Raw genomic sequence first — 26,651 nt, forward strand, 5'->3', positions numbered from 1 at the left:
AGGGGGCAGTTTCAAATGAGCTATGTCCTTTGAACGTGTAGCTCTTCCTCCCATCCACTTCCCCCTTGGACAGAGAAGCAGAGAGCAGGGAAAAGACATCTGCATGGCAACGGGGGCCGCCCCAGAGGAGCCCTGATGTAAGGAGTGCGGTGGTTGCACTTGACCCGCAGGCCCCCATTAGCAGCTAGAGAGCTGAGTTGCTCTGTTGCTCTTGACTCTCTCTTGAAGAGAAGGGATTGCTGAAGGGGGGGGGGGGGCTGCGCGTCACACTCTCAAGCTCCTGACAGACCTTTCCCGCCCAGCAGCCGCCGCCGCGCATGCGCATTTCGTCACCTGCTCGCTTGGACCTAGACGCTCGCCGTACTATGACATCTGGCAGCGGATGGGGGGTGACGGCAAGATGGCTGCCCAAGCCGGGAAACGCGGAGTGTCCGCCTCTGGCGCTGGCAAGAAGAAAGAAGAGGAGGAGCAGCAGCAGCTCCCGCTGCAGGCCGTGCTCGTCGCGGACAGCTTCAATCAGCGCTTCTTCCCCATCTCCAAGGACCGACCGCGGGTGAGAGCGGGAAACTGTCAGCCCCTTTCCCAGTCAGAGGAAGACTGAGCAGATGGGGAATATCTGGGGGGGTCAGTGGGCAGCATGGCAGGGGGTAGCAAAGGAAGTGGTTACATCGGTTAGCATAGCTAAATTTAAGAAAGGTTTGGAGAAGATAGACACGAGGGAAGCCAGTGCTTGCCCTGAATCCGTAACATGGAATGCTGCTTGCTCTTTGGGGATTCCACATGAGGTTCCAGAATCTTGTTACTCTTTGGGGATTCCACATGGAATGTTCTACTCTTTGGGGTTCCAGAATCTTGTTACTCTTTGGGGATTCTACATGCAATGTTGCTACTCTTTGGGGTTCCAGAATCTTGTTACTCTTTGGGGATTCCACATGCAATGTTGCTACTCTTTGGGGTTCCAGAATCTTGTTACTCTTTGGGGATTCTACATGCAATGTTGCTACTCTTTGGGGTTCCAGAATCTTGTTACTCTTTGGGGATTCCACATGCAATGTTGCTACTCTTTGGGGTTCCAGAATCTTGTTACTCTTTGGGGATTCCACATGGAATGTTGCTACTCTTTGGGGTTCCAGAATCTTGTTACTCTTTGGGGATTCCACATGGAATGTTGCTACTCTTTGGGGTTCCAGAATCTTGTTACTCTTTGGGGATTCCACATGCAATGTTGCTACTCTTTGGGGTTCCAGAATCTTGTTACTCTTTGGGAATTCTACATGCAATGTTGCTACACTTTGGGGTTCCAGAATCTTGTTACTCTTTGGGGATTCCACATGCAATGTTGCTACTCTTTGGGGTTCCAGAATCTTGTTACTCTTTGGGGATTCCACATGGAATGTTGCTACTCTTTGGGGTTCCAGAATCTTGTTACTCTTTGGGGATTCCACATGCAATGTTGCTACTCTTTGGGGTTCCAGAATCTTGTTACTCTTTGGGGATTCCACATGGAATGTTGCTACTCTTTGGGGTTCCAGAATCTTGTTACTCTTTGGGGATTCCACATGGAATGTTTCTACTCTTTAGGGTTCCAGAATCTTGCTACTCTTTGGGGATTCTGCATGGCATGTTGCTACTCTTTGGGGTTCCAGAATCTTGTTACTCTTTGGGGATTCCACATGCAATGTTGCTACTCTTTGGGGTTCCAGAATCTTGTTACTCTTTGGGGATTCCACATGGAATGTTCTACTCTTTGGGGTTCCAGAATCTTGTTACTCTTTGGGGATTCCACATGGAATGTTGCTACTCTTTGGGGTTCCAGAATCTTGTTACTCTTTGGGGATTCCACATGCAATGTTGCTACTCTTTGGGGTTCCAGAATCTTGTTACTCTTTGGGGATTCCACATGGAATGTTGCTACTCTTTGGGGTTCCAGAATCTTGTTACTCTGGGGATTCCACATGAGGTTCCAGAATCTTGTTACTCTTTGGGGATTCCACATGGAATGTTGCTACTCTTTGGGGTTCCAGAATCTTGTTACTCTTTGGGGATTCCACATGAGGTTCCAGAATCTTGTTACTCTTTGGGGATTCCACATGCAATGTTGCTACTCTTTGGGGTTCCAGAATCTTGTTACTCTTTGGGGATTCCACATGCAATGTTGCTACTCTTTGGGGTTCCAGAATCTTGTTACTCTTTGGGGATTCCACATGCAATGTTGCTACTCTTTGGGGTTCCAGAATCTTGTTACTCTTTGGGGATTCCACATGCAATGTTGCTACTCTTTGGGGTTCCAGAATCTTGTTACTCTTTGGGGTTTCCGCATTGAATGTTTCTACTCTTTAGGGTTCCAGAATCTTGCTACTCTTTGGGGATTCTGCATGGCATGTTGCTACTCTTTGGGGTTCCAGAATCTTGTTACTCTTTGGGGATTCCGCATGCAATGTTGCTACTCTTTGGGGGTCCAGAATCTTGTTACTCTTTGGGGATTCCGCATTGAATGTTTCTACTCTTTAGGGTTCCAGAACCTTGGTACTTGTGACCTAGATTAGCCACTGTGGAAAACAGGATACTAGGCTAGATGGACCATTGTTCTGACCCAGTAGGTTCATGTGTCGGTCATTCTGATGTTCAGTAAATTACACCTGTTGTTAGGTGCCATTAACTCGTGTTCAGGTCCTAGTGACTTGATGAATTGTGGATCTAAAAAGAAATTGGTTTTGTGTTAGTCTGTGAAGGTCCTCTAGAGTCATCCCCATGGTTGTTTTCCACGTGTCCAGGCAATCTGATTGCAGGTCACCTTCAACCTTCCCAAACATGAAGTCCTTCTCCAGTGATCTCTCTCTGCTGACCAAAATAAGAGAGTCATAACTTCATCATTTGGGCATCAAATGACATAGCCAGTTTGATCTCTTCCAGAATCGATTTGTTAGTTCTTCTGGTGGTCCACAGCATGCTTAAAATCCTCCTTCAGCACCAAAGCTGAAATGAGTCAATTTTCTTTCTGTCTTGTTTCCATAGTGTCCAGCTTTCGCATCTGTAACTGACCACTGAGAATATGAGTGTGTGGACAAGTCTGATCTTCGTTTGGAGTGTTACCTCCTTGTCTTTGAATATTTTGTTGAGAGCCTTCATTGAGAAGTGATTTTCATATAGGCTGTTTATCAGTTGAGTTATGTGTTTGGGCATTCCCATTTGCATTAGAGTTCTCCATAGTTTATTGTGATCCATACAGTCAAAAGCTTTGTGTAGCTTTGTTTACAAATGCAAAGCAGTGTATACCAAATCCTCAAATAATTAATTTACTAATGGTTAGTTTGCACTATCTGCTGCAGGACTTGTACCAAGGAAATGGCTATCCAGTGACTAACCCCCTCTTCTATGAAACTGAGCTAGCAGTTTCTAGCGCAGAGAGACGCGCTAAATGACCCGCACTGCTCCCGACGCTCATAGGAACTCTATCAGCATTGGGAGCAGCACGGGCCATTCAGCGCAGCACCCCACACTAGAAACTGCTAGCGCAGTTTCGTAGAAGGGGGGGTAACTTTTCAGGAGGGACTTTGTCAAGCACCTTCTGAAAATCCAGATGCACTATGGAACTTTGTGTGTCTAAGTGCTTTGAAAATACTCCTCTACATCTGCTAGTTCACCTTTATCCACATTTATTTAAGAACATAAGAATAGCCTTACTGGGTCAGACCAATGGTCCATCTAGCCCAGTATCCCATCTTCACAGAGGCCAATCCAAGTTACAAGTTCCTAGCAAAAACCCTAAAAGCAGCAGCATTCCATGTCACTGATCCAGTGACTTCCCCCATTTCTTTCTCATCAGCAGACTATGGATTTTTTCCTCCAGGAACTTGCCCAAATATTTTTTAAACCCAGTTACGTTAATTGCTGTAACTACATACTTCAGCAAAGAGTTCTAGAGCTTGACTATTCTTTGAGTAAAAAATATTTTCTTGTATTTGTTTTAAAAGTATTATTCTGTAACTTTGAGTGTAACACATCTGGAATTTGGCTCATACAAACTCTCAGAAATCTATTAATACATCCCTTTAATGGGCAGCTTAATGAAAAATACACCGGACATAAACCCTTTTTTCCCCCCCGGCTCCTGTCGCTCTCCACACTTCCATTATTTTCCAAGCTGTTTTTGTTTTTTAGTACAGTAATGATCTGTTAATTAACTCCCTGTACTCTTCAGTATCTTAATTTAATAAAATTCCTCAACTGGCTAATGTAATTGGAAAAAAATCTCACATCAGCCCCTCCCCTCCCTGCTCACAACAACTGAGAGTGAACAAAAGAACATAAGCAGTGCCTCTGCTGGGTCAGACCAGAGGTCCATCTTGCCCAGCAGTCCACTCACACGGCGGCCCATCAGGTCCAGGACCTGTATAGTGATCCTCTATCTATACCCTTCTATCCCTTTTTTCTTCAGGAATTCATCCAATCCCTTCTTGAACCCCGATACCGTACCCTGAAGCAGACATGGAGATTCATGGATTCATCCGCATATGCCATGCCCTGGCCATAGGCATAACATCAGAATAGCTTCTAACACTTTGCCAGGTACTAATGTCAGGTTCACTGGGCTATTTTTTTCTGAGACCCCCTGGAGCTCTTTAGAAAAAAAAAATGCCATTACAGTCCATAGCCATTTTTAATAATTACAGATATCTCTAATGGGTCTCACTTTCATCCGGTTCAGGTGATTTCCTGCTTTTAGCAAGTCACTGTGCTCTTACATCTTTCAGGTTCACTGTGATTTTTCTTCAGTTCCTCCAAATCACTACCATCCTAGTCTGCTTCAATTCTGTGTATTTGCCCAGCATCCTCCTCAATAAAGATTAAAGCAAATAATTAATTTAGTTTGTCATCTATAGCCTTTTCCTCCTTGAGATCTGCTTTTATCCCTTGCTTGTCTAATGATGTAATTCAGAGCTGATCAAACTGCAACTCATGTTATGTTTGAGATTGTGATGTGGGTGGACTCTCCATACACGCATCGTTATTATGCTGCTCTGGGGGGTATCACAGTTGTATTTGGCTACAGTCATGGGTGACGGCCACAAAAAGATTGATGAGCACTGGTCTAAGTGACTACTTGAGTCCATAGCAAGCTTCTTTTCAAATTCTTTTTGATTTTTTTTTTTTTAATCAAATCTATACCTAACTTGCCAGTAGTTATGTTCATCACTTGGATCCACTTTTAGTTTTTGCATCTCATCCTCTCTGCTTTAATAAGACTCTTGCTTTACCCTAAAATCATGTCAACAGTCATTTGGTCTTTCTTTGACTTTATTGTATAATAAATGAAAGGTGAGTTAACTTACCTGTAACAGGCCCTGTGGTGCTGTCTGGCTAGCAAATGCTCAGAAAGACCTTTCCAGTTCTCTAGGACAGCTTATCCATCCATGGCACCATCAAATTAAGTAGATTGGCTGACTTATCTTCCTTGTGTGTGGAGAATGTATTTTAACTGAGCTTCCAAGATGTTATTTTTAAATGGGATTCAAGCGTAAAGTAAACTTTTAACCTTTGCAACTTCTCCTTATAGTTTTTTGTTGGGTTTTTTTTCCTAAATAATTTCTTCCTTTTATTATAGGCTCCCTTTTAAAAATTAAGAGGCCTTTTACTAAAGATCTTTGAGATCTATAAACCGAGAAGAAAGCTTAGAGATATAAATGGGATGAAATTAAGTTTGGAGGGTAGAATATCGATTATGCATGCTAGGATCGGAGCATCATTGATATCTGTGGCTGGCGTAGAATTATGGAATGCCTTGCCTGGTATCCTGCGGTTTTGTATAGGGAGGATGAATTTTAAGAAAATGCTTAAAACTCAATTATTTGCCAATGCCTTCTTATGCTAAGGTATATTTCAGTTGATAATCGCCTTTTAGAATTTTTTTTTCAGCAATGTATGATTTAAAGCTTGCTTGTATTTCTGAATTGATTGAATTTGTGCTCTATCCCTGTTTGTAACAGGGATGATTAATGATGTTGTTTAGATATGTCTATTAGAGAATGACATGGGGAAAAAAATCCGTCCCCGTCACTGCCCTGTCCTCGCTCCGTCACCGCCATTAACTTCACCGCCCCGTCGCAGCCATCCCCTTAACCTCATCGTCACCACCATCCCCTTCACCTCACCGTCACTGCCATCCCATTCACCACTCTGTCACCATCCCCGCAGCATCCATACAAGCCTCAGTAATGCAATATTTAGCTTATTCCTTCCTTATAAATCAAAGTTCTGGCTGATGAACTGGAGAAAGAGATGTTCAGATGGCAGGGCTTTGTTTATAAATTTTTATCAATACAATTAATATACTACTTTATCCTGAAGCGAAAAAGAAATAGAATTTTTTTTTTTCTAATCTAATCTAATCTAATCTAAATCTTGGGTTTATATACCGCATCATCTCCGCAGATGGAGCTCGACACGGTTTACATGGTTAGGGAAGGAACGGAACTCCAGTGGAATTATATAAGTATGAGAGAAGAGAGGTTGGTGTGAGAGTGCCAGGAGCGGGACGGGGTTACGTTCTGGAGAAGAGCCAAGTCTTCAGATGCTTACGGAATGGTAGAAGGGGGCTCAAATTGCGGAGAGGGGAAGGGAGACTGTTCCAGAGCTGAGTGATTCTGAAAGGGAGGGAAGAGCCAAGTTTACCAACAAGGGAGATGCCTTTTAAGGAGGGGTAGGATAGTTTTAATTTTTGAGTGGATCTAGTGGAGGTTGGATTTGAGGAATTCCAGGATAGAGGGATAAAAGGAGGAAGGATACCTTTGTTGTTTGGTTTCTGCTTTCCTCATCTTCTCAGTCAATTTCTTCCATCCACTGTCTCTCTGCGTCTACCATTTGCTCTGTTACTGTGCCACTCCCTTTCTCCCCCCCCTCCAAATTGGTCTGGCACCCATCTTCTTCCCTCCGCTCCCCCATAATCTAGCATAGTCTCCCCACTCTCTTTTCCCCATTGCCCTTCAGCGTCTTCTCCCCACTCGCTTTTCCCCATTTCCCTTCAGCGTCTTCTCCCCACTCTCTCTTTTCCCCATTTCCCTTCAGCGTCTTCTCCCCACTCTCTCTTCCCCATTTCCCTTCAGCGTCTTCTCCCCACTCTCTCTTTTCCCCATTTCCCTTCAGCGTCTTTTCCCCATTTCCCTTCAGCGTCTTCTCCCCACTCTCTCTTTTCCCCATTTCCCTTCAGCGTCTTTCTCCCCATAAAAACATAAGATTTGCTGCTGCTGGGTCAGACCATTGGTCCATCGTGCCCAGCAGTCCTCATGCAGCGGCCCTTAGGTCAAAGACCAGTGCCCTATTTGAGTGTAGCCTTACTTGCGTATGTTCTGTTCCAATAGGAACTTATCCAACCTTGTCTTGAATCCGTGAAGGGTGCTTTCCCCTATAACAGCCTCTGGAAGAGCGTTCCAGATTTCTACCACTCTCTGAGTGAAGAAGAACTTCCTTATGCTTGTACAAAATCTTTTCCCCTGCTAATATCTTTTCTAGTAGATAAGTGACAGGGTGGGGCTCCAGAATGACACACCTATCTCCTGCACCTGCCTAATGTCTCAATCAGAAAGTTCAAGTCCAAATTGAAATTTTGGATGCCAGTTGGACCTTAAGGGTATGAAGAATAATCTATTGCTATAACACATTGGAGGAATGTTTGAGCTCTATGAATGCTTCTGATTGTTCAGCTGCAGCGTTTAATATGTTTGTTATATTTTCAGAGCAGAACAGAATTAAAATTTGGGAAGTATCTCCATACCCCTCCTTCCCATGTCTTACTATATAGGGCTGTTGTCTTCTTTGGTACAAACTGAAGGGAATAGCAGAGCCCTGTAGTAAAGGAGGAGGTGTTGAAAAGCTAGAGTGGATTTCTTCTGCATGGTTTGTGATCATGGGGAGAATAGCTGTCCGTCCAGAATGACACACCTATCTACTAGAAAAGATATTAGCAAAGTAAGAACCTAATCTCTTTTTAAATATAACTATAGGACTATCATCATTTTCTGTAGGTCCTTCTTCCCCTGGTGAATGTAGCAATGATCGATTACACCCTGGAATTTCTCACTGCCACTGGAGTTCAGGAAACGTTCATTTTCTGCTGCTGGCTCTCCAACCAGATAAAGGAGCATTTACAGTAAGTGAGCACCATTTGATACCTGGAGATCTAGCTTCCCTTTCAGCTGAAGGCTGTGCCTTGTTTTATTCAGCTTTAGTTTCTGCTTCAGTTGTAAATGTGAAGTCATTGTGTACATATTATCATAGCCAGATGAGAAAACTATGCTGAGATGGATAGGATGCACACTGTAATTGACTTCAGTCAAGGTCAATAGTCTGTTAAGTTCTCATGTCAGGCTGTCTCTGATAAATTTTTTAAAGGGTAGGAAGCCACTGCTTTAAGTGTATTCTGTCTTAATTCTTGATTATAGGAAATCCAGATGGTGTCGCCCCACTTCACCAAATGTGTTACATGTTGTGACTTCTGACCTGTATCGCTCCTTGGGTGATGTATTGAGGGACATAGATGCTAAGTCTCTCATGCGCTCTGATTTTCTCCTGGTCTATGGTGATGTTATCTCCAACATTAACATTTCTAAAGCTCTGGAGGAGCACAGGTGAGATTTTTAATGATACTAAATATTGGGAAGAGTTAACGGTGCTGATGGAGAATTCATGCTGGCTTCATTCACCCACAATTTTGCCTGTATGTGTGCTCCTTATGCACCAGTCCCCAAAAAGTTTAAAAAATGTCATTACAATGTGCTGGCAGTGAATATAATCTCACACCGAGAAGAGTTTCTATATGTTGTTTCTTTCTTTAGGACACGTCGTAAACTGGAGAAGAACGTTTCTGTGATGACAATGATTTTCAAAGAGTCATCACCAGGTCATCGGGCCAGATGTCAAGATGATGATGTTATTGTTGCCATGGACAGCAGTAGTCAGCGTGTGCTGCATTTCCAGAAAACTCAGGGGCTGAAACAGTTCCGCTTTCCAGTGGTTAGTGCTAGGAGAAGTTCTTTGATTTTGCGGTTTCAGCTTACTTTTTGGGCTTCCAGCTCTGCTGAAACCAGTCTCTGTTGGGCTGTGGTGCTATGAGGGAAGTTTCACTTATTGTTTTCTCTCGCTTCACTTAGCTTTTCAGAGTGATTGGGAATATTAAACTTAATTACTCATCCCTGGACACAGGTTGCTAAATTGTGGGGTGCTGAATCACTTACTGCACCCACAAAGCTGGCACCCCAAGGGTGAAAAGCGTTATCTTATTTAAGAATCTGGCTAATATGAAGCCCGTCTGCCCATTAGGTGTTGCTGTTAAGCAAAGGCTAAGACTCCTTTTCCCTGAGAGCTGTAAACATTCTGCAGTATTCCAGCCCCGGCCTCCCCAGGGGGCAGAAACCTGGTTCAGTAGTTGAATTGCACATAGCAGCATAAGCACTTGTCACTGGACCAGCCCAATAGTTCAATCTCCAGTTTTTGATACCATTAGGCTTTTCAGCTTTTCCTAGAGAAAGGAATAGGGGCTCCTTGTTAATACAATTGTACTTCTGAGATCAGTGAGGGTGTCCTATCTCTGGGTGACTCTGTTTGATGATGGTTTGTGCCAGACTGGGTGTCCAAGCTAAAGCTGCCATTGTTATCTGGTCTTGAACTAATAGATATAAGATTTATGCAGATTCCATAAGTTGGGTTGTGTTCTGTGGTGATGTTTTTAGCTTAAGGGTCATATGAGAGTTCCTGGCAGACTAAGCAATGATCAGACTTTGGAAATGAACTTTCATCATGTGGAGAGGCTCCTGGGGTGGGCATGTGACCCCCCCCCCCCCCATCAAAGCTAAATGAGTCTAAATGGACCTTCACTGCTGTTCATTTCTTGAGTTTACTCAAGTTTTACTGCAAAATAACTTGAACAAGACAACACAACGCAAGAGAAATGCAAAAGAACAAAAATACATACAATCTCAAAATGGCTGCTAGGACTTTCAGTGACAGTCTTGTAAGATTGCTGCAGGAGGTCCTAGCAGCCATTTTAAATACATAGCTTGCATTGGCAGAAGTGACTGAGGATTGTTCATCCCATGATTAGGCTACTAGACTACTAGGGCTTCTAAGGTAGGCCTAGAGTTGGTGGCAAGGTGACGCTTGTGGTCACTGGGGGAGGGAGAGGGTGGTTGGTAACTGTGGTGTATTTCCGCTGGAAATACATAGGCATGACTGAATGTGGATGAAGCATGACTGAATCTGGATCTTGGGCCAGTTTTGGTGCTGAAATCTAATTTTGGTCTCCCTTTAGTTGATCTTCGTAGTTAGATAGGGGGGCTTATTTATTTAGATTTATATCCTGATCTCCCAAAAAGCTCAGAATGATTACAAATTCCTAGTTATATTAGAACTCTTTTCTCTCTCCAGATTTTTTGTAAATCGATGAAAACAATGCTATTTCAACAGTTTTTGGGAAATGATTCTAAAGAGTGTTAATTGTCTTTTGTTTAGTAATTCACATGTTAGTTAAACTGATTTCCCTGTTTATTGAAGTCTTATGTAAACCGAGTTGAGCCCCTACTTCAGGAGATGATACAGTATATAAATCTAAGGCTTAGATTAGATTAGAAGTTAGCATACATAGCACATGTAACAATGGGGAATAGCTGGATATTTGAACAGAAAACCAGGAAGTGGATCAAGCGAAAAATTAGTATTCATCTTTTCTTCTTTTTTTGTGGTATTCATCTTTTCTATGAATTTTTAAATTCCAGGTTCAGTAAAAGAGTCAAACTTATTCTAACAGGAGGTAAAATCGGTGGCATAGTCCTAGATGGTCAAGAGTTAACCTACCTTGTTACATTACATTACATTACATTAGGGATTTCTATTCCGCCATTACCTTGCAGTTCAAGGCGGATCACAAAAGAATTATCAAGGATGTATTACAACAAGAACTTACTAGAAAAAAAAAGTTTGGACATTTTCAAAGAGAGTAAGAAATGTGTATGGTTATTTGTTTGGGTAGTTGGCTTTAGTGAGAGGTGGTGATTGAAACTTGCGGTGTTATTTCTTTTTTTCAGGGCTTTCTTGAAGAGTATGGTCTTTATTTCTTTTCTAAAAGTCTTGTAGTCGAGGGATGCCTTCAGTAGATTGGCGATTTGGTTGTCTAGTTTGGATGCTTGAGTGGCCAGGTGGCCATCATATAGTTTTTTCCGTTTGACCTCCTTAATTGGGGGATATGAGAAAGGGGTGTGAGTTTTCATATGTCTGGTTGACTCATCCTTGTTGTATCTGGGAAGGAGCCCCAAGTCTCACCAGCTGAAGACTTCTTTTCTGGCTAGAATTCTAAGCTGGGTAGGGCAGCAGTGTTGCAGAGTAGTGGCAGCCACTCTGGGACACTGCTGCTGGCTACCTAGATTGGAAGAGTTCTGGCTGGAGGAGTCTATAGTAGGCAGGGCTTGGGGGGTCCTTCCCAGCTCAGGTATTTGTGTTTTGATTTTGGGAAATAGACTGGGATGGAGAGTGGGGATGGACAGAAACTTTCATGCCCACCAAGTTGTGAAAGATTCAGGGATATTCCCTCACTGAAGCTGCAAGTTATATCCCTGGCCAGCAGGGGGATGTAAACAAATCTGCAGGAACTACCTGTCCCAGAATTCTTTGAGCTTTGCAGCTCAGTGCTGAGATCCATTATACAGCCCTGCTGAGTCAGAGGGGCAGGACTCAAGCAGGGAGGAGTACTGCCCCAGACTGGAATCATTCAGGGAGGTCCCTGAGAGAGAGGTCTCCGAAGGAGAGAGAGAGATTTCCACCTTTCCTAGCTGTAGGCTGACTGGGAGCCTTGGAAAGGACTGGAAAGTGAATATATTGTGGAACTCGGTGCTGGGATTGAGTAAAGTTCTGTGATAAATGCAAATTAAGAAATTGTTTGCCTTTTCTGAGCCTGTGAGGAAACAGGCTGAAGCATTGGCTAGAAATAGAGGAACAAATTGCATGATTGACATGTGATCAGCGGCCACCGATATCTGTGCCACATAGAGAATCCGGTCCTATGTCCTTAAGAATGAGTTGTCCTGTTTACAACACTGCCTCTGCTGATCAGCTGCTGCTTTGGAGAGCTGCAGATAATAGATACCAGCTCTGTAGAGTGAGGGGGGTCCACTGGAGGTCAGACCGGGGAGGGGGAGAGAAAGAAACATGGATGCTGAACCCATAAGTTTAGGGGGATGGGTGGGAGAGAGAAAGTGACCCAGACCAGAAAGGAGAGTGGGAAGGGAGGAACAGATGCTGGACCTAAAAGGTATGGTATGGGGTGTAGTATTAATAATAATAATAATTTTATTCTTATATACCGCCATACCAAAAAAGTTCTAGGCGGTTCACAACAAGGTGAGCTAATACATGGGATACAGATAAAATACAAATTAGAATAATGGACTTAAAAAACAGATAAAGACAGAAAGCATTTATAATGCAAAAATTACCGGCATGGCAGGGAAAGAAGTAATACATAGAACAGATAAAATACATCAAGTTGAATATAAGGAACTTGATTGAAAAAATGAAGAAGAATGCATTAAGATACCAGCCTATTAAAGTAATTAGGCCTATTTTTAATAGTAACTCTAAAGCAACCAGAAACTACATTTATCCGGCATGTACCAGTCCCTATGGGTGTTGGATAACTGAGTCTATTGTATTTTCTGGTCAGCTGGTTCAGTCTGAGTATCCAAAGCCTGGTAATCGGTGGTCAGTGTGATTGCCCTCAGAGAGCTGCTGCTTTTTATTCTACTCTGTATCCATTATATCTAGTGCACTTATACCAGTGCAACGCCATATTGACAGCATCCCGTTGTAGTTGGGTTCATGAAGCTAAAACTAAAGCGCACTTTCATCAGGAATTATTTAAAAAAGTATTAATTGTCAGCAGCAGCAGATGAATCCAGAGACTTGTGGTTATAACCATCTAAATGCAGATAGCGATAGTATTAAATTGAGCTCTGTCATATAGAATGGAATGCTCCTTGGTCATTCAGTGTTCTCTGTCTCCAGCAGGTGGATGGTTAGTCTCTCTCAAACTCCTGTTTTCATCTGGTGGATGCTGCAGATGGGTAGACTGGATGGGCCATTTGGCCCTTATCTGCTGTCATGTTTCTATGTTTCTATCTGGTTTGCTCCTGTTCTGGATTTCCCAGTTCAGTTGAGCCTGGGGGTGGCTAGGCTTGGGGCTTGCCTGTTCTAGGGGTACACCTGATGTTCTAGAACCCCCTCCCCCCCCCCCCCCCGTTCAGTTACCTCACCTCTTGCCACTGCTTTTGCCATCCTCACATCAGGAATTGTTTAAAAATACTAAATAAGTCATAATAAAATAGAGAATGACAGAGATTTGAATCCATCAGTGACTGGCTAAATTCAGTAAAAAGATTCCCTGTTGGTTAAACTGTTTTTAATGGAAGACATGTACTATCATAGAATTTCCTGTATGTAACAGAACTGAGAGCATCTAACTGAGGAAGATGAAAAGCAAAAAATTGTATGTTTACTCATTTTATTTTCATCTATTCAGAGCATATTCCAGAACAGTACTCAGGTAGAAGTCCGTCATGATTTGTTGGACTGTCACATCAGCATCTGTTCACCCCAGGTGAGCCTCAGAAACTACCAGAAAGGGCTCCGAGCCCTCTGATATTAGCACCTCCTCCAGTTGAGCCCTATGAAGAAGGGCTTTACATATTCCCAGCTCATTGGCCAGTACCGCAATAGAACATGGTCAGTCAGACTTTCAAGATGCCCATGATAAATATGCATGAGATAATATTTGCATATACCCTGAGGTTGTGGGTTCGAATCCCATGCGGCTCCTTGTGACCCTGGGCAAGTCACTTAATCCCCCATTGCCTCAGGTACATTAGATAAGAATATGAGCCCTTTGGGACAGATAAGGAAAAAATGCTTGATAATAATCTAATCCTTTGCTTTATATACCGGGTCATTCCCATAAGGGACTCGAACCGGTTAACAAAACTTAAGATAAAAGTTAATTAATGGAACAGTAATAAAATTAAAGACAAAGAGAGTAAATTCACATTCTGTTTTTAACTAAAAAATACTTTAAAAGTATTTCCCTTCAACTATCAGTTAAAAATTTCTGAAATAATTATGTTTTCAGAGTTTTTCTAATATATGTCAAAGAAAAAGAAGTTCTGATAATTGAAGGAAGATCGTTCCAAATTTTTACCATAGTGAATGCCAGAGAATGAGAAATTTTACCTAAAGTTTTAATCCCTCTTACAGAAGGTAATATTAATTTGTATTTATGTATATCCTTAGTAGACTGGAGGAGATAAGAATTTAAAAAAATAAAAAAAGTAAGCAACGGAGAAAAAATTCCATATAAGCTCTTAAAGCCAACACTAGCACACTTAAATGGAGTACCTGAATGTAAACCACTTAGGCCATAAGTGATAAGAACTAGAGAATGACACAGGGAAAAAAATCTGTCCCTGTCACTGCCCCATCCCCGGACCACTGTCCCCTTCACCACCCCGTCCCCGCAGCATCCACCCTTCCCTCTCACCACCTCACCGCCCTTCAGTGGCCCGAGAATCTCCCTCCTTCCACCTTACCTTCACGGCGCTTTAGTAAAGAAACTTACTGAAGCCGGTGAAGCCTACCTGCCTGCAATCGTGTGTGTGTGGGCGGAAGTTTTTCCTCAGAGGAGAAGCTTCTGCCCACACACACGCGACTGCAGGCAGGCAGGCAGGCTTCGTCAGCTTCAGTAAGTTTCTTTATTAAAGCGCTGTGAAGGTGAGGGAGGGAGATAGATTTGGCCGTAGGGAGGGAGGGGGCCATGCGCAATCAGTGACTGCGTGCCTTCCCTCCTTTAATTGCGGGGACAAGGCCATTCTCCGCTCTACGAGGCGGTGGTTGTCCTTGTCCCCGTGCTTGCAGTGAGTACTTTTCCCCCCACTGTTTCGGCAGGTTACCCATGGCTAGCCGCGGTAACTGCCACCGTGTCATTCTCTAATAAGAACATAAGACTAACCTTACTGGGTCAGACCAATGGTCCATTAAGCCCAGTAACCCGTTCTCACAGTGGCCAATCCAAATCACTAGTACTTGGCCAAAACCCAAGGAGTAGTAATATTCCATGCTCCTGATCCAGGGCAAGCAGTGGCTTCCCCCATGTCTTTCTCAATAACAGACTATGGACTTTTCCTCCAGGAACTTGTCCAAACCTTTCTTAAAACCAGCTACGCTATCCGCTCTTACCACATCCTCTGGCAACATGTTCCAGGGCTTAACTATTCTCTGAGTGAAAATTTTTTTCCTCCTATTGGTTTTAAAAGTATTTCCCTGTAACTTTGAGTGTCCCCTAGTCTTTGTAATTTTTGACGGAGTGAAAAATCGATCCACTTGTACCCGTTCTACTCCACTCAGGATTTTTTAGACTTCAATCATACAAATACAAAATAAAAATATATGTCTTGTGCATATTCATTGTAGATATCCTCAAAACTTAACTGGCTAGGTGTGTCCCAGGGAATGGATTGAGAACCCTTGCTTTAGAGTTTCTTGACTTATAGATGAGCTACAGGAAAATGTTCTTGTCCACTAAATCATCATGTTTAGATTTTCCCTTCATACACTTTCTATGCATGTGCCAGGCTTGTGCTTGTCTCCTGAAATTAAGATACAGATGTGAGAGTGTGGTGTGTGTGTCCTGATTCAGATAGGATCTCCTCACAGCCTTCCTTGCTTCTTTTCACAGGTGGCTGAACTTTTCACTGATAACTTTGATTTCCAGACCAGGGATGATTTTGTACATGGGATCCTGGTGACAGAGGAGGTGAGGCTATATGGTGCACCGAATTGAAACCGCTCTTGGTGGGGAAGGGGAAAGCATCAGAATGTGAAGGGCTTCATTTAAGCATGGAACTGATGGCCAAAGCTTTCCCACCACTTGCCAGTGTTTCCTCAAACCTCTTTCTGAGTTCCTATTTCTTGGAGCAAGAGGGTTTCTTGTTCTGTGGAGACTGTCAGTTTGAATGAATTAATGCCCTGGTGGAGTGAATTTGGCAAGAGTGAGTCATCTGCGCCATACATTTCTGTCAGTTGACCAGTTGCTGGCCAGCCACTAAACAAGACATCTTGTAATCTTGTAAAAGAGTAAAACGTGTAAAAGAAATGACTGTGACTTATTCTTTAGCACTCTCCAGACCAGTAGAGGTTAACTTTACGATTGGGTATATATCTAATCATGACCAGCAGGTGGAGACTGAAAACAAAACTTTGGGACAGTATATCCTAGCCCCTCCTCTCTATTTCCCTCAGTCTTCTTTCAGTCTCCAGCAGGTGTTGAGTGATCTGTACCCATCTCCCTTGGTAGGGCTGTTGGAATTTGTTTAGAGGTTTATTGTCCCTGTTTTTAGCCGGACGGAGCTTGGACGGACTCTGTTTGGGGGTTCGTCCGACCTCGGGGGTGTCAAACCCGGCGGGTCACGAGCGGGGTCCCTCCCCCCACTTCCTCCACCTCCCCATATTTTTTTAGAGGAGCCTCAGCAGTAAGCCTTGCCCCCTAAATCAAGCAAGGCATATTGCTTCGAGAGCCTGTGGAGTCTGTTCTGTAAAAAAAAAAAAAAAAAAAAAAAAAATCCTGAGGTAGTGCTGGTCTGGAGGGTTGTATCCCTTTAAGAAAACTGTATTTTACTGTATTTTTTCAACTAACCGGCACTTTTTTACAGCTAGGTCGCGTATGGAGCAATGAGCACTTCTAAAGGGAAAAAGTGCTCATTGTGCTCCAGACGCGAGGCACTCGCGGCCGGCCTGTGCAAGCGGTGTTCAGGCCGGTGCGGTGGAGGAGCTCCGTCGGCAGCGGCTGCAGGCGCCCAGAGCTCCCCGCCGATGGTGCCTCGCGAGTCGGCAGGGAACGGTGGAGAAGCCCGGTCTTCTCCGTCCGCCCACGGAGGGATTCCCCGAGCCGCCGACGGTCGGGTTTTAGAGGATTCCCTCTCAGCTGATATTTTGACAGCTGATGCCGGCTTGCCTGTTTTAGCGGCTGAGACTATTCAGGTCTCTCAGCCGCTGCAGGCTATGGAGGGAGCTGTTTTGGCGGGAAAGACGCCATCTTCTCTGTCTGGCCCCTCCATTTTGTCTTCCACCTCAGGTGACCTTCCCCCTGTTTTGGCTAAGCAGGGGCAGGTTTCTGCTGGGTCCCCTGCTGTGGCAGGGAGTCCCTTGGGACCCTCGGGGGGTTTTTCCCCTGATTTTTTCTTTTCATTATGCAAAGCCTATTTTCAGGCGGCTGGGGGTCCCGGTTGCGCCCAGGGGGTCTCGGGGGGTGGGGTTTCCTCCGCGCTCCCTGCGGCTTTGCCTCTCTCGTCTGACGTGACGTCCCCTCCGCCGCCTCTCTTGTCCAAGCGTCCGCGGGTGTCGTGGGACGAGGATTTGTGGTCGGAGGAACGTGTCGGTCTGGAGGAGGACCTGGACCCTTCTGAGGAATTCCAGGACCCTCTGGAGGGGACGGAAGCTGGCGGCGGGTTGTCGGGTTTCCCGTTCTCCAGTGACGAGGCGTCCGTGGTGCGCCTTTTTCAGAGAGATGAGCTGCCTGACCTTATTCAACAGGTTTCTTCGGCTTTGCGTTTTGAGGACGCGCCGCCGGAGACTCCGCGTGTGGGGGACCCTCTGTTACGAGGGATCCGTTCCGTTTCCCGCTCTTTTCCTATGCATCAGGATATTCGGGATATTATTCTTGAGCAGTGGAAAACGCCGGAGACGCCGTTTCGGCTGGCGCGCAGCATGGCTCGCCTGTATCCCATTCCTGAAGGGGATCGGGCTACGTTAGCTTCGCCAGTCGTGGATGCGGTGGTCTCGGCTATTTCCAAGCGGCATACCGTGCCTGTTGAGGGCGGTTCTGCCTTGCGGGACTCTGAGGAGCGCAAATTGGAGACCATCCTTAAGCAAAATTTTCAAGTCTCTGCCTTTGGGGTCCAGGCGGCTATTTGTGGGGGACTGGTCGCTCGCGCCGTGTTTCGGTGGGCGGAGCGGGTCTTGGATCGAGAGTCTGACGACTGGTCTCTGGTGGATCAGGAGGTAGCGAAGATTGAGATGGCTGCCTCATTCCTCTCGGATGCTCTGTATGACTTGGTGCGGATCTCGGCTAAGTCCATGGCTTTTGGCGTGGCCGCACGGCGTGTGTTGTGGCTGCGCGCTTGGGCGGCGGATGCTGCGTCCAAAGCTAAGCTTACTAAATTTCCCTTTCGGGGGTCGTTTTTATTTGGAGAGGACTTGGATAAGTTGATTCAGACTCTGTCGGACTCGAAAGTTCCCCGTCTGCCGGAGGACCGTGCCCGCCCGGCGTCTCGGGGTGGTGCGGCCCGGGGGCGTTTGCGGGAATTTCGCAAGTATCGCCCTGGGCGTGGGGCTGCTTCTTTCCAGTCTCCGGGGTTTTCCCGGGGTCGGTTCTTCCAGCGCATGCAGCCCTTTCGGGGGGCCCGTCGGGGGGCAGGGAATCCCTCCGCCGGTTCCCCCGCTTCCCGTCCTGCACAATGACGCCTTGCCGGCGCCCCCCTTGGTTCCGGTGGGGGCCCGGCTGCGCGACTTTTTTCCCAAATGGGCCGAGATCACGTCCGATCAGTGGGTCCTGGAGGTGGTGCGGGACGGTTATGCCCTGGAGTTCGCCCGCTCTCTGCCGGATTTTTTCCTCGCTTCTCCATGTCAGACTCCTGGGAAGACGCTGGCGTTTCGCCAGACCCTTCAGCGCTTGCTAGATCTCAGGGCAGTAGTTCCAGTGCCCCCCCCCGGAGTGGGGCACGGGCAGGTACTCCATTTACTTTGTGGTGCCCAAGAAGGAGGGGACTTTTCGGCCCATCCTCGATTTGAAAGGGGTCAACAGGGCTCTCAAGGTTCCCTCTTTCCGTATGGAAACGCTGCGGTCGGTCATTCTGGCGGTTCAGCCGGGGGAGTTTCTCACTTCTCTCGATCTGACGGAGGCCTACTTGCATGTTCCTATTCGGGCCTCTCATCAGCGTTTCCTGCGCTTTGCGATCTTGGGTCGGCACTATCAGTTCTGTGCGCTTCCCTTTGGGCTGGCCACGGCTCCCCGGACGTTCACCAAGGTGATGGTGGTCGTCGCGGCAGCCTTGCGGTCGGAGGGCATCCTGGTACACCCCTACCTGGACGACTGGTTAATTCGGGCCAAGTCGTTGCAGGAAAGCTCCCGGGTGACGGCTCGGGTGGTGGAGTTTCTCCGGTCGCTGGGCTGGGTGGTCAACCTTTCCAAGAGTCGGTTGGTTCCGGCTCAGCGTCTGGAGTACCTCGGGGTGCTGTTCGACACCTCCTTGGGGAAGGTCTTCCTCCCAGAGGCCCGGGTGAGCAAATTGCAGTCTCAGATTCGCCTGCTTTTGGCGTCCCGGTGTCCTCGGGCGCGAGATTTCCTCCAGGTCCTGGGGTCGATGGCGGCGTCCCTGGACGTGGTGAGGTGGGCGCGGGCCCACATGCGTCCTCTCCAGTATGCTCTGCTCCGGAGGTGGTCTCCCCAGAGGCACGGGATGGATGTTCCGGTTCCCCTGCGAGGCTTGGCGCGCTGCAGTCTGCGTTGGTGGCTCCGGACCCCTCACCTAGTTCAGGGGGTGGGTCTGGATCTTCCGCAGTGGACGGTGCTCCTTACGGATGCGAGTCTCCTGGGTTGGGGGGCCCAGTGCCTGGGTCACTCAGCTCAGGGAACCTGGTCCACGGAGGAGGCCTCCTGGTCGATCAACGTGTTGGAGACCAGGGCGGTCCGGCTGGCGCTGTTGGCTTTCCACTCCCTTTTGTTGGGCAAGTCGGTCAGAGTCCTGTCGGACAATGCCACGGCGGTGGCTTATGTCAATCGTCAGGGGGGCACCAAGAGCACTCTGGTGGCGCAGGAGGCGGCTCGGCTCATGGTTTGGGCGGAGTCGCATCTTCTGGATCTCTCGGCCTCTCACATTGCCGGGGTAGAAAACGTTCAGGCGGACTTCCTCAGTCGTCACTTCTTGGATCCGGGAGAGTGGTGTCTCGGCGCCGAGGCGTTTCAGTTGCTAGTGCGTGCTTGGGGGCAGCCCCTGATGGATCTGATGGCTACAAGTGGCAACGCCAAAGTACCCCGCTTCTACAGTCGTCGCAGGGACGGTCTGGCCGAGGGTCTGGATGCTCTGGTCCAACCGTGGCCAACGGAGGGGCTGTTGTATGTGTTCCCTCCTTGGCCATTAGTGGGCAGAGTACTGCTTCGCATTGTTCGCCATCCGGGGCTGGTGGTCTTGGTGGCTCCGGATTGGCCTCGTCGTCCGTGGTATGCGGATCTGGTGAGGCATCTGGTGGCGGATCCTCTTCCTCTGCCTCTCGGATGCGATCTTCTGACGCAGGGTCCCATTCCCATGTTCGACCCGTCTCCCTTTTGTCTTACGGCTTGGCTCTTGAAAGGGGCCGCCTGAGTAAGAAGGGATATTCCGACAAGGTGATCTCTACACTTTTGGGGTCCCGGAGGCTTTCTACCTCTCGGGCTTATGTACGGGTTTGGCGTCTTTTTGAGGAATGGTGCCGAGCGCGGGGAGTGGTCTCCTTTCGCGCTTCTCTGCCTAAACATTCTAGAGTTCTTGCAGGATGGCCTGGATAGGGGCCTGGCCTGGTCTTCTCTTCGGGTTCATCTGGCGGCCCTGTCGGCTTTTCGGGGGCTGGTGACAGGTCAGCGTTTGTCAGCCATTCCTGATGTGATTCGCTTTCTTAGGGCGGCCAAGTTGATCAGGCCTCCCATAAGGCCCTCGATTCCCTCTTGGGATCTCAATCTGGTTCTCTCTGTTCTAGTGCGCCCTCCTTTCGAGCCGTTGGATGGCTGTTCGTTGAAGGACCTTACGCTGAAGTCGGTCTTTTTGGTGGCCATTACTTCCGCTAGACGGGTGTCGGAGCTACAGGCTTTCTCTTGTAGGGCTCCCTTCCTGGAGTTTTCGAAGGAGCGGGTTGTTTTGCGGCCTGTTCCTTCCTTTCTGCCGAAGGTAGTTTCTCCTTTTCATGTCAATCAATCGGTGGTCCTCCCGGTCTTGGGTAGTCGGGAGGGTTCTTCTGAGCAACGACAGCTGCGCAAGTTGGATGTCGGTCGGGTCCTCCATGCTTATGTGCAGCGGACCCGGGATTTTCGGAGCTCCGATCATCTCTTTGTGCTTCTGGCGGGTCCTCGTCGGGGGGCTGGCGCTTCTAAGGCTACTATTGCGCGCTGGATCAAGGAGATGATTGCTTCCGCTTATCTTCTGAGTCAGAAGCCGGTTCCGGAGTTTCTCAAGGCTCATTCCACTAGGGGTCAGGCGGCTTCTTGGGCTGAGTCGTCGCTCGTGCCTCCGGTGGATATTTGTAAGGCTGCGGTTTGGTCCTCCTTGCATTCCTTTGTTCGGCATTATCGGGTAGATGTTCAGGCGCGTCGGGACGCGGTGTTCGGTGAGCGTGTTCTGGTATCGGCCCTTCGGGGGTCCCGCCCGTGAGAGGGACTGCTTTGGTACGTCCCAATCGTAAAGTTAACCTCTACTGGTCTGGAGAGTGCTAAAGAAGGAGAAATTAGGTTCTTACCTGCTAATTTACTTTCTTTAGCTTCTCCAGACCAGTAGAGGTTCCCACCCTGTCTGTTGTTGTTGTTGTTGGGGCTGTTGCGCGGGCAGTTTTTGGTTTTTGCTGCGGGTTCTAGTATTTTTCTAGGGCCGGGGAGAATTGAAGAACAGCGGCTGTGGCTCGGCTGGCTTAGCTGGCGAGCTGTGGGGACCTTCTTCCTTCGGGAATTTCTCCTCTGCATTTTCCAACAGCATTTTTGGGTATGTTATTTGTTACTCCTTTCGGAGTATTGTTTTTTCTCTCTGTTGTTTTCCAGTTCTTGGTTCTGCTTGGCTATTCGGCAGACTGAGGGAAATAGAGAGGAGGGGCTAGGATATACTGTCCCAAAGTTTTGTTTTCAGTCTCCACCTGCTGGTCATGATTAGATATATACCCAATCGTAAAGTTAACCTCTACTGGTCTGGAGAAGCTAAAAGAAAGTAAATTAGCAGGTAAGAACCTAATTTCTCCTTACCTCACCCTTGCAGCTTATTACGACTTTTTATTTGGATAATTTTTCCTTTGTTGCATTTGTTTGTTTTTATATGGTGCAGACTCAGGGTAACCAGATCCATATGCATGTGACAGTAGAGGAATATGGAGCTCGCGTCTCCAACCTGCTGATGTATGAAGCTGTGAGTTCTGATATTGTCCGACGCTGGGTTTACCCCTTGACCCCTGAGGTGAACTTCACGGATGAAGAGACGCGGAACTACACACATTGCAGGCACAATATCTACCGGGGCGTGGAGGTCAGCTTGGGGCACGGCAGCGTACTGGAAGAGAATGTGGTGGTGGGTCACAGGACTGTCATTGGCAGCAACTGTTACATCAGCAACAGCACCATCGGTCAGAACTGCAGCATAGGTGAGTGTGTGCCGATCCCAGCCTCTGCTTTGATCCTGCGTGCATTGCTCCATCTTTCTTCAGAAACAATAGGCATGTGCATGTGAGGAACTTAGCAGGTGCCAGAAACCTTTTCCAAAGTGGGCCTGCTCCCACTTATTTTAGGGCTGCTTCGGAAAGGTGCCACTATGGGGGAAATTCTATAAGTGCTGCTTAAACCTACTGACACCTAAATTAATTGAGAAACACCATTTAAAACGGGAAAAAAACATTGAATTTAAATCGTTTCCCGGTGCCTAAACAAAAGGCCTTATGGCGCTTAAAGCCACCATGGGTGTTGCGGGTGCAAAACCCTAGCCTACGTTTCCGGTGCCTATCCTTCCTGAATGTGCGATTCTCTCTATGGTGCCGCCTTGTTATTGACACACGATCAGTATCAGCACCATATAGAGAATCTAGGCCTATGAGTTGGCCTCCTAGGTCAGATCAGGGGTCCGTCTACCACAGGATCCTGTTTCCAAATAATTAGACGTAAAGTGCAAATGGCTGAGGGTTAAACACTGAGAGAGAAATGAACACAGGAAAGTTATGACTGAAAATAAGAACATAAGAATAGCCTTACTGGGTCAGACCAATGGTTCATCAAGCCCAGTAGCCTGTTCTCACAGTGGCCAATCCAGCTCACTAGGACCTGGCCAAAACCCAAGGAGTAGCAATATTCTATGCTTCCGATTCAGGGCAAGCAATGGCTTTCTCAATAACAGACTATGAACTTTTCCTCCAGGAACTTGTCCAAACCTTTCATAAAACCAGCTACACTATCCGCTCTTACCACATCCTCTGGCAACGCATTCCAGAGTTTAACTATTACATAGAAACATAGAAGATGTTTTAAAAGTATTTCCCTGTAACTTGATTGAGTGTCCCCTAGTCTTTGTAATTTTTGACAGAGTGAAAAATTGATCCACTTGTACCCGTTCTACTGCACTCAGGATTTTGTAGACTTCAATCAAATCTCCCCTCAGCCATATCTTTTCCAAGCTGAAGAGCCCTAACCGTTTTAGTCTTTCCTCATATGAGAGGCATTCCATCCTCTTTACCATCTTGGTCGCTCTTCTTTGAACCTTTTCTAGCATCACTATATCTTTCTTGAGATAAGGAGACCAGAATTGAATGCAATACTCCAAATGAGGTCGCACCATGGCATGACCTAGGCCAGTTCTGACTAAGCAAAGTCAGGCTCGGAAATATCAAAAGGTTTTTTTTTTTTTTTTTGTATCTATGGATTAAAAATTAATATGTCTAGTTCTCTGTCAAGCTTCTGTATCGTGGAGAAGAGATACAGTATATGAAGGAGACAATCTAGAGCTGGCTTTTAAAATATTCCCTATAATTCAAAACTGTGAAAGTAGCTTGCACAGTTTCTAATTTTAACGGGGCAGTCTTAGCCATGTAAGACATTCTGTGCTGTTGTCTAAGCCTACCAAATGTCGCAAAAGAAGCTGCAAAGAGAACCAATTAGTGGCAAATAAATATGACATTTATTATATGAAGCAATCTTTGATAACGTGGTGTGGTATGAACTGTTCTACCTCAGAGGTCTCAGCTGGACTTCCTGAATCGGGCACAATCAGTCTTTTATAATAGGAGCAAATGCACCTTGAAGCAAGATATTTAATGTATAAAAATTGCCTGCGCTGCCTCGGGGCAAGTGTGAGCTGCTTTAAAACTGCCACCAGAGGTTGGCATGCTTCTTTTGCGACATTAAGACTTTTGCTTTAGCTTTGGTGTGTCTGGTTATTGGCCAGGAAACTGTGCTACTCAAATTCAACCCCTGAGCTAATAATATGTGGCATGATTACTGGAATAGTCAACTGCAGGCATTCCTCAGCTCTCTCCCACTTCCCTGCAAAATTCAGTTTTAAAACAAAATTCCCCTTTCTTGATCTTACATTATGTAATGGCCCTTGCAGTCACTGGTGTTCTCAAAGCAAAGCCAAACTAGGAGTCAGAACTATTGATCTTTCCTAGACATCTTTTCATCCTTCTTAATACTGAATAAATAATTTTCAATGCAGATTTTAAGTACCAAATTTAGTATTGCACGCATATAGAGATACATATTTATTGGGTAATGTAGCAACAAAACTGTGAACACGGTGTCCATAAAGAGTGATGGCAATTTCAGTGCGATGAGGAAAAAGACCTCAAATGCCCCAGTGCCTATGCAATTAAGGAAACAGTCCATGGGGCAAAAAAGAAACTGCATTGCAAATTTTATTGTCATCACTTGTAAACCTTCTTTCTTTTATATAATTTCTACTTTTATAATGGTTTTACGATGAAGAAATTTATGATTTTGTTTCCAAAAAATGTGTTTGCTCAAGCCAACTGTAAAATTATTATGAGTTGGTAAATAGGTTTAAACTGTGCTATGTAGCTCTAGCTTTCGGGAGAGTGGTGTTAGAGAGGAGGTTTGTGTTATTTTTTTCTGTTTTATGTAGTAAAACACTGGAGGGGAAAGTGATTTTATAATTCTGTTAATTGCTCTTTCTCTGACTCGTCAGTTGTCTTGGGATTTCTGACAGTCCTCCTCTTCCTATTGTTAAGGATCTGCTTTCCAGTTTTGCCCATGGGTACCAGAATCTCAAATCCAGCCTGGGAAATTGGGTTTCAGGCTGAATATTCCTCATGCTGCCTATCTGTGTTTTCTAACAGGTGACAATGTGATTCTGGACGGTGCACACATTTGGGATGACATCCACATAGAAGACAACGTTGAGATCAAACAATCAATAGTTTGTGATGGGGTAGAGGTGAAAAAACAGGTCAAATTGAACCCCCATTGTGTGCTAACTGCTAAGGTAAGTTGTACTGCTGAGAAGTATTTTCATCCAGACCGGATAACATTGTAAGACAGTAAAGGGAAGGTCAGGTCATACAAACTGGTTGAAAGTGTCCATCTAGTCAAAATTCTTCCTCTCAGTACACCACAAGGCAGAAACCCAACATTCCAGGCAACTAATCCCAGGGCAAGCAGTAGCTTCCCCCACGTCTGTCTCAATAGCAGTCTATGGACATTTCCTCCAAGAACTTGTCCAAACCTTTCTGAAAACTAGCTACGTTAACATCTCTTACCCCATCCTCTGGCAATGCACTTCAGAGCTTAACTATTCTCTTCGGTAGAAAAATATTTCCTCCTATTGGTTTTAAAAGTATTTCCCTGTTTCTATACCTCCCTAGGTTTACACCTTAGGATGTCTCATAAGAACATAAGCAGTGTCTCCGCTGGGTCAGACCAGAGGTCCATCATGCCAATCAGTCCGCTTACACGGCGGCCCATCAAAGGAAGTGAAAGTAATGGGACCGTTGGGAAACATCGATCATAATATGATCAAGTTTCAAGGTTGAGGTAGGAATACCGAAAGGAAAGAGAACCATAGCGACAACTTTCAACTTCAAGAAAAGAAACTATGAAGCAATGAGGGAAATGGTAAGAAGAAACTTAGGAATACTTCCAAGAAATGGCAGATGGTAGAACATGCCTGGTCTTTTTTCAAGGACACGTTGAGCGAGGTGCAAAATCTGCATATCCCCAGATTCAGAAAGGGTCGCAAAAAGAGTCGAACAAAAGACCCGGCGTGAATAACTAAAGTAGTGAAGGAAGCGATAGACAATAAGAAAAATTCATTCAGGAAATGGAAAAAGGACAAACTGCGGAGAACTGGAAAGAGCACAGGAAGTATCAAAAAGAATGTCACCGTATGGTTCGAAAAACCAAAAGAGAGTATGAAGAGAGACTAGCCAGGGAAGCACGAAATTTCAAACCGTTCTTTAGGTATGTTAAAGGGAAGCAGCCAGCTAGGGAAGAGGTGGGACTGCTGGACAACGGAAACAGGAAGGGAGTGGTGAAGGAGGAGAAAGAAGTGGCAGAAAGACTTAACATGTTCTTTTCGTCTGTATTTACAAATGAAGACACATCCAACATACCGGAACCTGAGCAAATCTTCAATGGAGATCAAGCAGAAAAATTAACATCCATGGAAGTGAGCCTTGAAGACGTACGCAGGCAGATAGAAAAATTAAAAACTGACAAATCCCCGGGTCCGGATGGAATCCACCCAAGGGTTTTGAAGGAACTAAAGGAAGAAATAGCGGAACTACTGCAGCAAATCTGCAATCTATCCCTGAAAACAGGCATGACCCGGAGGATTGGA

General features: G+C 46.0%; 1 protein-coding gene across 1 annotated transcript in view; it reads left to right on the plus strand.

The window, feature by feature from the left end:
• The first annotated feature begins 350 nt into the window (after positions 1-350).
• Positions 351-26,651, plus strand: part of EIF2B5 (eukaryotic translation initiation factor 2B subunit epsilon) — a 51,574-nt gene continuing 25,273 nt past the window's right edge. The window contains exons 1-8 of the mRNA XM_033958616.1: positions 351-553; positions 8,022-8,146; positions 8,439-8,624; positions 8,832-9,009; positions 13,562-13,639; positions 15,767-15,844; positions 22,143-22,455; positions 25,153-25,298. Coding sequence (XP_033814507.1) covers positions 383-553; positions 8,022-8,146; positions 8,439-8,624; positions 8,832-9,009; positions 13,562-13,639; positions 15,767-15,844; positions 22,143-22,455; positions 25,153-25,298 — 1,275 coding nt within the window. The 5' untranslated portion in view covers positions 351-382. The remainder of the gene's footprint in view (positions 554-8,021; positions 8,147-8,438; positions 8,625-8,831; positions 9,010-13,561; positions 13,640-15,766; positions 15,845-22,142; positions 22,456-25,152; positions 25,299-26,651) is intronic.

This window comes from Geotrypetes seraphini, chromosome 9 (genome assembly GCF_902459505.1).
Source record: "Geotrypetes seraphini chromosome 9, aGeoSer1.1, whole genome shotgun sequence".
Taxonomy (NCBI): domain Eukaryota; kingdom Metazoa; phylum Chordata; class Amphibia; order Gymnophiona; family Dermophiidae; genus Geotrypetes; species Geotrypetes seraphini.